This window comes from Corvus cornix, chromosome 1A (genome assembly GCF_000738735.6).
Source record: "Corvus cornix cornix isolate S_Up_H32 chromosome 1A, ASM73873v5, whole genome shotgun sequence".
NCBI lineage: Eukaryota > Metazoa > Chordata > Aves > Passeriformes > Corvidae > Corvus > Corvus cornix.
Window position 1 is genome coordinate 14,271,534 of NC_047057.1, and position 12,359 is coordinate 14,283,892.

General features: G+C 42.4%; 1 protein-coding gene across 9 annotated transcripts in view; it reads left to right on the top strand.

The window, feature by feature from the left end:
• Window positions 1-6,652: 6,652 nt before the first annotated feature.
• The window catches only part of KIF21A (kinesin family member 21A), an 88,203-nt gene continuing 82,496 nt past the window's right edge, over window positions 6,653-12,359 (top strand). For 6 of the 9 annotated variants that reach the window (XM_010395602.3, XM_019283584.2, XM_019283582.2 and 3 more), the window contains exon 1: window positions 6,654-6,995. In XM_010395602.3, coding sequence (XP_010393904.1) covers window positions 6,952-6,995 — 44 coding nt within the window. In that variant the 5' untranslated portion in view covers window positions 6,654-6,951. Of the gene's footprint in view, window positions 6,996-12,359 lie in introns of all 9 variants that reach the window. The other 3 variants (XM_010395599.3, XM_010395601.3, XM_019283581.2) reach the window with 2 other exon arrangements.

Below are 12,359 nucleotides of genomic sequence, written 5' to 3' on the forward strand. Positions count from 1 at the left end.
AGAAGTGGGAAGGGCAGAGGAAGGATGCGGATACTATTAGGAAGGGCATCATGAAAAATCCATCATGTTGGGTAACTGTATCCTTAAGGCAATATTTACATTGTGCAACTGTGACACATTCAAGTCTGAACAGCTGGTTTTGGTGAGAGGCAGCAGAAGTTAACTTCCCGTGCAGCTTTTGTATTAATAATTCATCTCATTAAGGTGTGGTCTAATAGTGTTTGCACAGGCATAGGAGTCAGCCCTAACACTGTTTTTGACAACTACAAAGCATCTCTTCTACAGGCATCTGCGATTCACATGTCCTCCTTGCCTCAATTTCTCCGTACAAGAAAGGGAAAGAGCTGTACAAGCTTTGCTTATGATCTGTAAAATAGCTGGCTACTACTCTGTTACTACTTTGTAGTCTTTTGCAATAACATGAAGACACCATAACATTCAGCCATCCTGATCACAATGGGTTTGTTTCAAGGCGTTAGCAAATCAGGCCCAAGGACCAGGTACAGAAGCACAAGATTCTGACCCACAGGATTAAGTCCCTTGCAAAATCTACAGGACCTGGCTAATCTCAGGAGATATTTAACAACCCAAAGACCGAGTAAGGTCTTGTCCTGCTAAGATTTATTTTATTCTTCATACTGTGCTAGATTTTAATAGTATTATCATAAATGATTAAACTAAACTACATTACTGTAAAGACTACTTTTTGGTCTTTCCCCCCCTCATCTCAATTATTTAGATTTTTCCTTTAATACCTGATAGGACTTCCAGTTGCCAGGGTGAACTTGCAAGATTTTACTGCAAAACAGGCGATCTCAACTTTCAGTTAACCAACAAATCTTCAAAACACACTGACATAAAAGGCATATTCATTGTTAGTGATATCCACTGATTTGAGTCATGAGTCTGTTTAAGATCACATAGCGGAGGCTTTTCCCAGAGATGTGCTTTAGCCCTGTTCTTTCTCCTGTATTTTCTCCTAGTCTAGCAATGCTAGTTCAGTGGGGATCTAATGTGTATTTGTGCTACATGGGATACAATACAATGTGTATGTTTATATCAAAATAGGTATCCTGATATGACCATCTTAGTATACACAGCAATTATAATAGTACAAGCTACAGCATTCCTTAGGCCCAGAGGAAAGATAAATAAGTGTATGGGTAAAAGCACATTTTTGTCATATAACACAACCACTCTGGGCTGCCAGGAGCAAAGGAAATTATACTGCTTTGTTAACAACAATATAGTTAACACAGTAGAATTTTTGTGAGTAAAAAGCATTAGTGCATAATGAAATTCTTTCTTTCTTCATCAACTGTAGCACTGAATCCTCTGCTCAGCTCCAGATATGATCCCTATAGCATATGTTTCTTTTCATTGTATTTTCTCCTGTACAGTTCATTCATCTTCTGGAAGATAGATGGAAAACACCCACCTCCTTTCTTCTCACTTCAGAGGTACCTGATGCTGCTTTTCCTCTTATGCTGATCAACTCCAGAAATAACCCTGAAGAGCCATTGCTTGGCTTTGATTCCAGAAATCCCACTTCCTTCTCCACCCTGTCCTTTCTGGTTTCTCTACCTTCTTCTCCCCACAGACATCTGTACTAAACCAGTCTGTTTCCTTTCCTTATCTGGTGTTATTCTGATTACATAAACATCATCTTGCACTCCTTTTTTCCTTCTCAACTTTAAGATTACTTCCCCCCCATACTGTCATAAGCCAAGTGATAATTTCCTTCAGCAACTTGCTTTCTTCTCCACAGTTATTGGAAGCAAAGTCTCCCGCGTTGCATATTTTAGCCTACCAGTTAAGAGTGGCTTAACACTTTTCTTTACTCATTGTTATTTAACCAAAAGTCTTTTGTGAGAGATGGGAAGAAAATGGAAGGTATTTTAAATGTCTTTTATAGGCTTGACTGCTTTCCAAGACCTGCAGTTTAAAATGAGAAGCCAATCAGAGAAGAAAAAACTAATTTCAGAATGTTCTTAAAAATCAAGATGTAACAGCTCTTAGAAGTCTAGTTTTGTTTGTAGTGAAGATCTTACAACAGATGACTGTGGAAAAGCCTAAGGTTCATGTCAGCCAAAGGCATCAAGCAGAAAATGCAAGCAGAAGTTTCACTTTGCCAACTAGAAAGCTGGAAGCACTGTATATATTAATGTTGAAGAGTTCAGTGTTTATGAGATAAAACGGAGTGATTATTGCTGATGTGTGAATGTTGCTGACATAATTTCCATCAGCAACAGCTCATGAAACCCAGTTGCATAGGAGTCCAGTTACCTTTCCTGTACCAGAAGATACTGGAATACAAGGAGCTATCGGGTCACGCAGTTCATAGGCAGATGTGGACAAGCAAAAAGCTATAGAGAAAATCTGTGGACACCTATATGAGCCAAAATATCCCCATTTTTCAAACTATTGCATGAATGAATATTATATAAATTTTGCTCATTGTAATGTATACAATATCTTCTATTTGCATATATAGGCTTCATGGTGTGTCAAAAATCACTGAATAAATTGTGGCTTGTATGTGGCAAAACAGAGTTTATTTAGTATATACATTCAAGAAAACAATAGTCACTAATGAGATGATACACTAGCTGATTATTTTGTGTGTGTGGATTTAATAAAACAGCATGAACTATGCAGACGATGAGAAGTAAATGTCCTTCAGAACATCAGCGTTGTTCTTTTATAGCACTTGAATATTTCATGTTCCACTGTCTGTACGTGAAAGAATATCTGTCTTCCATAAAGATGGGCAGATGCCCAGGTCAGGTGCTTAACTTGACAAAACCTAATGATTTTTCTTGAAGCTAGCTACCAGTCACAGTGCAATTAGTCTATTTGACACAGATTAATCAGAAATTAGTGATTTACATATTCTTGCCTGTCTTAATGAAACCGAGTCACCTCCATTACCCAACAGAATCTCTTCTTCAAATTAAATGATATGTTCAATAGGTCAAAGAAATAAGACATTAACAAGACAATTTTTTGATTAAATTGGCTTATTTAGCACTGGTAAATTATCATAGTTAAAAAATTTGAAGTGATGTCTCTTCCATTTTAAGTGATCTATTTTAATTAGTTCACTTCAAAACCAACTGGTACAGCAGAGGCACAGCTGATACGACTTGTCTGCAAACATACATAGGTCAAAGCACAGGGCTCTGACTCCTAAGTGGAGTCTGCTTGGCTCATTCAGGTTGTGCGCAGCTCAGTGATTTTAGGCAGCTTCTGAGGCTTACAGGAACTCTATGGGCAACTTGACCATCTGTGCAGGGTGTGCTGCGTGTGTGTCAGGCAGAGCACTCACCCTTCCAAACACAGGTTTTTGTTTGGTTGCCCAGTGAATGGAGCTCATGGTGCTGAGTCATATGGCAGGAGAATGGAGGCGGTGAAAGTGTGACAGCCGTCACCCGGGACGGCTGCCAGGGAGGGATGAGGGGTGTTCCCAGCAGTCCTCCTCTGAGCTCCCAGCAGGGACCAGAGCTGTAAACTTCCTCCCTGCTCCCCAGCCTTGCAGCTTTCTCCTTTCTGGGAATGTCTGCAGCTGATCAGGGGGTGACCAGGGGTGGTACCTGTGGTGTTGTAGCCATGAGGAGAGGTGACCTTCAGGAAAACCTCATTCAATAGCTGTGAGACTGGACAAATCTGTAAATGTTACCATCTAGCTTATACAGCTTTAAATAAAGATAAGCAAGACATTGGCAGTTTAGCTACTCATTTAGACAACTGAAAGAAGGGAGATATTGTGCCCTTATTTATTCAAGTTAATCCTTCAAGGAGATGAATAGGATGCTGCAGGGCAGAGGTCATTCACATTATAAGAAATGGAAAGCAGATTTGATTTAAGTTTCCTAGTGCAGCCAAGTTAACAGTATAGCACTCTGCCTGTTTACATTGGAGAAGTTGAGAAAAAACAAAATAAAAGCTGATTTTGACAGAAGAGTTGTATGTTTTCTGGAAACGGGGTACACAGAAAAATGTGCTGTTACAGAAAAAAGGACCTATGTCTTTTTCCTGCTTTGCATCTGAATGAACAAAACAGGCAATTTGCATGAAACATGGCAAGAAGCTAAATGTCACTTGCTATATCAATTTCCGGAGATAAACTGAGTGTGAAATATGGAACTGGAGTGAAATATGCAAGATAGAAAATATGGGAGTAATACTGTAGGACTGAAATAACCATAACTTTGAATAGAGTAGTTTTACTATAGCAACGAAATTGTTTAATACCGATAACAAATATGTGGATAACAAATCTTTGTCATTTACATCTGAAATCTGTGGACACCAACCCATTTATATACATGACATTAAGCTTAGGAGGACTTCTGCCAGGTATTTTAATCTGCTAACTTCTTTTTCAATATGGAAGAGAGACAGCTGGATGAAGTCAAGCTGAAGCAAATGTCTAAGGGCACACAATAGCCAGAAAAGAAATGGCCCTGGAAAGACCTAGAGTATGATTCTGAGTCTGAGCATCCTGCAGCTGCAACTCCCTGCTGGGTTTTCAGCACAGCTCACATGGCAAATCAGAGACACTGACTTAGCAGGATTTTATGGGCACGGGCAGTGTGATGCGGATGAGATTTGCCGGACTGGGGCCCATCCAGCAAAAGATGCTGTGTGAAACAAACGCAGGAAGATACTGCCAAGGTACAAATTTGGCTCAAGTATGCTTATTACATTAACCTTGTAACTGTGCCAGCTGAAAAAATGCATTAGATACTTTTGGATAAGAAATAGTGACCTTTTCCATATTTGTTTAAGTTTTATTGTTAGCTTGATTTGTAAATCTCATGTACATAAATTGTCAGAACCTAATTACGCCATAGGATTCCAGTCACTGTGGGTGGGCTGCAGGTATTTTTAAAGAGCTCAGTACAATACCCACAGATGCATGACAGTCACAAGTGTGCAGTCCCCTCCAGCTGGAAATGCTCGTAACTATGAAACTCCTACCACTTTCATTCTGAGGCTGTTTGGTATGAATGCCAACCCAATTCACCTGCAGGAGCTTTTTCATTATCTGTTATCTTGCTCATTCCATAATATATTGTGGCAAAAGGACAAACAAAGCATCTGGCTTATGGCATCAAATACCGAATAATGAGCTGAGAAGCCCAGGGAAATGAAGTCTTTGTTCTGTCTGTACCAGATTCCCTCAGTGATTTCATACTGAACTATCTGATCTCCATTTCTCTGCCTTTTGGATAAATATTATCTCAGTTTACCTCAGTAATGTGGTATGTAGCTTAAGTTCCCCATATTTTCAAATGCTTTTGGGGATTTGTATGCCGATGCTGTGTAAGTCAGAAGAAGGACACCATCATTTTGTATACCAGCTTCCAGGTGAGCCATTTTCTAGAATCAATCCAATTCCTATGTAAGTAGAGAAAAACAGAAAGATAAACAACTATGAGAAACATGCAGAGTAACAATAATGCAGTGGATTCCTGCTGAGGAGGAGGGACTTTTGAAAGATCCAGGAGTATGGCTAGAGGCCCCATCTGGCTGGGAGACCTCACCTGCCCATCTTTGACAGAGGCTGGGGCCTGGGCGTGATCAACCTTCACTATTAGAAGCAAAACAACTTGAACTGCAAGGTTTTTAGCATATCATTACAAATTCAAAACCGGGCCTATTCTGATGGAAAATCTTCCTTAGGAATGTGAATTGTTTTGGGCAAAATAATCAGGCTTCTTTCCTGGCAGGGATACTATTTGCATCAAAAATTAGTGTCATCCACCCACTCAGTTTCCAACTAAAAGCTAGGCATTTCATTAGTGAAGTGAGAACAGAGATGCCTGGCTTGAGCAGCTTCTGCAAACAAACCTGCCAGTACAGCCAGAAAGGTGGGAGAGCTGTGTGCTCCCACGGGCATGAGGGTCGCAAGGACCACACAGGGCCGGAAGAGGAATGAGGATATCTCATTCCTGCCTGGGAAAGGGAAATAAGTGCAAGGACAAACGACCCAGCCCTGACAGCGGGATAAGCCTCTCTTTCCCAGGAAGGAGGCCTTGGAAGCTGCGTGCAGAGCCCTCGTGCGTTGTGTGTGCAGGAGCTGTGCGTGTTGACAGCGCGAGTGGAGAGTTGTGTGGGGACGAGCTGCGCATGTGGAGCCCTGCGTGCAGGTGTGTCAGTGCCACACGTGTCCGTGTGAGCCAGGCACCTGGAAGGCGTCGTGTGCGCCCACAGCTGCCGGCGCACGGGCAAGGCGTGCGTGAGAGCAGGCATGAGAAGAGCTGTGTGTGCATGAGGGCAAGCACTGAGTGTGTGCGTGTGTGTGTGTGTGGAAAGGCAAATGCGAGGAGCGTGTGTCCACAGTACTTATAGGTATGCGTGGAGAGACAGGCGCATTAGGGCGTGTGTGTGTGTGCGTGTGAAGGGGGTATGTGGAGAGCCGGGGGCGGGTGCGTGGGTGTGAAGGGGCTATGTGGAAAGACAGGGCTGAGTATGTGTTTGTGAGGGGGGTCTGTAGCGAAGGGAGCTATATCCAAAGGAGGCGGTGTCTCTGTGTGCGGGTACCGAGAGCCGAGTGCCCGCACACCCGCCGCCTCCCCGTGCTGGCGGCTGCCCGGGGCGGGGCCGCTGACGCACTGCGGCTGCAGCAGGACTCGGCAGGGCGGGTCCCGGTGACCAGGGCCGTGGCTCGGCCCGCCGGTGGCTGACTGACAGCGCTCCCCGCCCAGGCGTTGGAAGGGCCGGGCCGGAGCGGGGCGGGCAGGAGGAGGAGAAGGAGGAGCGGTGCGAACCGCCCTGCACTGCCGCGGCTTCTACCTATTCATTCAGTCACCTAAAATGGCTGGAGAGAGGAGGTGGCGGGGCAGGAGGAGGAGGTGAGGGGGGAGCTTCAGCAGTGCCCCCACCTCCTCCGCGGCCCGGCGGAGCTCCCGGCGAGGCTCGCGGCCGCCCCTCGCCCGCGGCACCATGTCGGCCGGCGCGGACGAGAGCTCGGTGCGGGTGGCGGTCAGGTAAGCGGCGGCTCCTGCGGGCCGGGTGCGGCGGCGGGGCCGCGGCGTGTTCCCAGCGTGTTCCCAGCGTGTTCCCAGCGCCCACCCGCGCAGGGACAGCAGCCGGGCGCATCTTCGCTGCAGAGGGGGGGGGTCGCCTCGCCTTGGCTCTTGCGGAGCCTCTTTTTCCTCACAGCAGTAGGAGATAGCTAAAGGAGAGGGGGAAGCCCCCACCATTCTGAGGTCTTTCTCAGTCATTTCTCTCTAATTTTGAGCAGTGACCCTAAAAATACTCCAACTAATTATAGCCCGGTGCTGCTTGTGCTTACTCATGGAAGCAGAGCAGCCCCTGGACTCTGGCGATGCCGTTTACATCACGGAGCTTTGCGAGAGTGGATCCTGGCACACTGATATTTTTAGAAGGATAAAGGCTTTTATCCCGCGGAGGCTGTGTCTAACCTCACATACCAGAGGGATGGGCTTCCATAAGGCTGCTCACAGTACATAGGAATTAGGTGTATGTAGAAGTCATAATGGGAGGGGAGCTTAAATAATTTTAAAACATTAGTTAATTCAAATTGCTCTTTAATCAGAGATAAAAATCTGCTGTTCATCAGTGAGCTCTTGGCTCTTCTCGGTTTTCTCTGTGAATATACTATTTTATTGTTTGAAGAACTTCCAGTTTAGCCCATGGATGTTTAAATTTCCAAGATGTCTTTACACGATTGAAGCATGAGGAGAAATACATGTATGTGTGTGTATATCTATGTCTGTTTATGTATACCTATGTCAATATTTGGGGTTTAATTGTGATACTGTCTGTTGATTTATTTCTTTACTTAAAGAAGTTTCTCTATGCTGGCACACTTGGAGTATTACACCACAGGAAATCAGACTTTAGGGGAAGGTCTGTTTGTCTCAGTGGATCCTTGGACAATCTTACATTAGAGAATTCAAGGGTTGTTCAGGAAGACGAAGAGGGTGATTTCTTGGGTTTGTTTTGTTTTCTCTGAAGGATGTAGAAATAAGCGATGTTACTGGGTGCTGTTGTTGGTGCATGGTGTAGGGGGAACGGTGCAATAACATTTTCAGTAAACAGAGAAGCACCACCCTTGCGTGATAACATGGGGTGTATGCTGCAGTTGTTCATTAAAGTCTGGTTGCAGTAGCATTTTCTATGGGGAGAGATGGTTTTTTGAATGCTATCTGTTGAAGTATTTTTCACATAATGTACAGGGAGGTGTTATTCCAAACCATAATTAGGCTGTATTTTTAAAAAGGAAAATATGAGATAGGTGTGATCCTAAAAATAGGGCGTGTTACAGGTTTACAAACTGCTCTCTCATTTGAAGAAAATATTAAATATGTTCTGAGCCAAAAGAAATAGTGATGTAGAAGTTCATTTACAAATACAGAGGTTTGTTACAGCTTGGAATTAAATAAAAAAAACTACTGGTAGAAATACATTTATAATTGTGGGTGTGTGATGAATAGATTAGGAGTAACATATGGTAAAGAATTTGTAGAAGTAAATTAAAGTCACCCAGCTGTAGTTCTTGGCAACAAATCCCTAATGTTGTAAGGTGCATTTTTGCAGTATAATTGTCTAATTCACTAATAGTTCACTAATAATGAAGGATTGCATTTTTCCTCCTGTCAGCTTTCTTCCTTTTGACAAATTAACTATTCATGTACAAGATTTCCCCCTCTCTGTTCAGCGGTCATGACCAAAAGCATGCACCAGCAGAAAACCAGTAGATGGTTTTCTTTTATTTCTGATTGTGTGTTTTGTGCAGTCCTGTAATGCAACTGATTTTGCAACTCACTGTGTATTGGTGCCATGCTGTACCGTGCATTATGAGTTTTACGTTCTGTTTCTTGTTGGTTTTGTTCTTCAGCTCTTTTTGGCAACTTGAGCTTAGTTCAGTGATGATCTCCCCAGTTGAGATGAATCAGTCGTTGTGTTTTGTATGTATGTTTCTGAACAAGGCTCGCTGTACAGCTGGACCAGCTTTTAGTTTGCAACCCCTGTGGTTGCAAGATACTGCAAAGGCATGAATTTGCTTAGACTTTAAACACAGGTTATAGAATAGACATCACTGAAATTGTTCAGCAAATTGTTTTCCCAGGACCTGGTTGTCTCACCTAATTGTATCCAACAGGAATGAAAAATACTTCATTCTTTCCAATTAGCACCAGCTTTAAGCTATCATCTTGTATGCTAATTGCTCCCCATTTTCTTCAGTGTAATAATGGGTTTGTGACTGATGAGCTAAATGCTCTGGTTTAGTGAAGCATGAAAGCTGAAAATAGTTTGGCAGATAATCCAGTAACTAATGTTAAATTCCCCAATTAAGAAAACATTTTTGTCTTGTCACCCACCACTGAAAGACTTGTGAACTTTGTGGATGATGGTGTGCAACTTCAGCAAAGAGCTTTGCTTGCTGTGTGACTGTGTGTAGTGTCTGTTTTCAGATAAAGTCAGAGAGCCCCCATGATAGAAAATAGTAATCTGATTAGAGAACTTTCTTTTAAGTGTGAAAAGCTATCCTTTTTGTAAATCTAAAATTTCTGTCTTGGTTTTGTAAGTGTTTTCAGCATATGGAAACTAACTTTTGACAAGAAGGCTATGAAATGTTATCAACATCGTAGGCAACTGTTTCAAGTTCACAAGAGGATGTAGATTATAATTTCTAATTCTTGTGTCTTGTGCCACTTTAGTAGTGTCCACAGGTAAAATACAATCTGTAGGCTTCAGGCATGTTGGGTAGATGAAGTTCCCACCTAAGATTTAGTTCCTCAACAGCCAGTGGTGTAAGTCTGTTAGTGCACTTTAGAGTTGTTGTATGACCTGTGGAAGGGGCTGGGTGGGGTCAATGCACACAGAAGTGCACTGACTTTTACCCCTTTACCAACCAGACCTGAGCTGGGTCACAGGAATTGAAGTGGCTCCAACAGTTAGAGCCTGTCCTTGCTCCATGGCTTGGAGCCACGCTGTTAGGATGTTCTAGCAGTGGTGATATAAGAAGACAAAGTTGGATTTCAGTCCTTTGCATTTTTGGATACATGTTAAACAAAGGAACTTTTGGAGAACAGTAATGTTTGGATAGATCTAATCAGAAGTTTTGCATGGAGGACTGTATCTGATAAAGCATGGAAGGGTGTCTGTTATGTCTTCTCCATAACAGAATCCAAATAACAAGGTAGAACATTGAGGAAAACGTTTGTCTTCTAGCCCTCCAAAGGTGGAAGATGTCCTTGATCCACTCTGAGTCAGTGGAGGCCCTGGATGTATAGATGATAAGCTTCAGTATTGATTTGTTAGAGATGCTGTATTAAAACAGAAGAAATAAGTACAATGTGAAAAGATGAATAGCTGTACAAGCTGACCAGTAGTCAAGAGAAGATGGTCACTCTGATATGTGTGGGTGACACTTCAGGTGGAGTGGACAATAAAAGAGCGTGAAGTACTAGTTGGTGAAGCCAAAGAGCATTGGCATTGGGCATGTTCTCTTGAAGGATGGAGCCCAGTTGAAACTGTGTTAATGGGCAGAACACAAAGAAGCTTCAGAGGATGGTGTTTTATAATCAGGCATGTTTAATATCCATAAAGAATAGAGTAGTGAAAGTTTCCACTTTTCATCATCCTAGGTATGTCTGTGTCTATCTGCCTTCTTCCCTATTTTGGCAAGAGCACTTCACTGGTACTGCTGCATCTGCTGTGATTGACATCTGCTTTGTGTTTCATTCTTCAAGTGAAGAATGGGAGGGTTGCTGCTCTTCTCCTCACATGTGTAGAGAGGCTCTGGGATCTGGGCGCCCAATTCTGCATTGAGATGTCTAAAAAATTTCCTTTTCATACCCACCCTGGGTGTCTGCAATATGTTGTGACACTGCTTCACAAAAGTGAAATATTGATGTTTGCTGAGTATGGAAACTGTGTGCAAAACATAATGGATCTACTGGTAAACATTTTTAGTAACAGTAGAAGTAATAAGTGCAGCGGATGAATTAAAACCACACAGCTTCTGTTTCTGGTTTTCTGAAAGGGAGATGAAGAATGTTGGAAAAACACATTAATTACTACTTTAGTGGAGACTGGAGATTTTTGCAACTAAAGCTTGGTGTGGCATGGCGTTAGGATACAGTGTTGACTGTTGTTTAGGTAGGTGGGATGTGTTCATCCATTGCAACTTTAGCTTCCCACTGCAAAGCTTTGTTATGGAATGCTGCATTTCTTTTCATACCTCCAGTTCTTGAACTGTGTAATCAGTTGGATGTCTTATGTAGGAGTTTTTTTCTACTTTGCTAGTTCCTGTGTGGGGTTTTTTCTCCCCACATGGAATCTGCTCTCTGTTGTTGTCATGCCTCCCTCTACCTTTTCACCTTTTTGCATTCTTTTTAAGCATTTTCTTAGGCTTTTATAATGAAGTTGTTTTCCTCTGTGCTAGATCCAGCTACTGTTAGATACACTAGGAAAGATGGAGCTGAGTGGAAGGAACCTTTTTTGCACAGGTGTGTTTTGAAGCACTTTGGTGGCAGCTGAGATTGATTTTCTTTCTTGTGCTCCTGTTCTGTAGTTACAGCTGTGTTTAAGCTTCCCACCATGAATAGATCCTCAGATGCCAGATGAATGGACATCTATGCTGTGGTATATATTATAAGCTCTGGAGATGCTAATTTCATGCTTCCCATACAGTGCTAAGCATTGTCATAAATCATTCTGTAACTAGATCAACAACAGCAATAGACTACAGTACTATCCATTGGTTCCTTAAAATGATCCAAACTTTTTGTTTCAATAGACAGTAATTACTGCCCATCTGTAATCAGCTGTAAAAGTTTTTTCAGGAAAATATCTAAGTAACTGTTAATGAAGTTCAGCCATTTATAAATACACAAGAATGCCCCACCTAATAAGAGAGAAATTATCAACAGCATTAAATAGCAAGGTGCTGGGAAGTAACTCTTCTGCATGGAGTCTGTTAATGGAAAGCTACAAGAGAGATCTTGTTTTGGAAAACTCCTATTACATATCTTTTTGTTGGTTTTGATGTTTTTCTTTGCTCTCTGACTTAAACAAACATCCCCTTGTCCTTCTCTGAAACTTTACCCCATTGGTATGTTTTGCATTTTAGCTGAAGAAATGACGTGGCACCATCTGCTGCTGAATTAATTCTGGTTTCATAATATCTGACTTGATCATCCGTTACTGATATTGCTTGGGGCAGGCTGAAATCTGTGATCTCGCTTTCTAGGAAATAAACTTCCCTTTTCACCACTCGTGTTGTAAACACAAACTCCTTCTTGGATGGAGGGGAAAGAAGTCCTACTTGGACCTTTCCCCTAATGCCATGTATTCCTTGCGAAAAGATGGGTATCTTG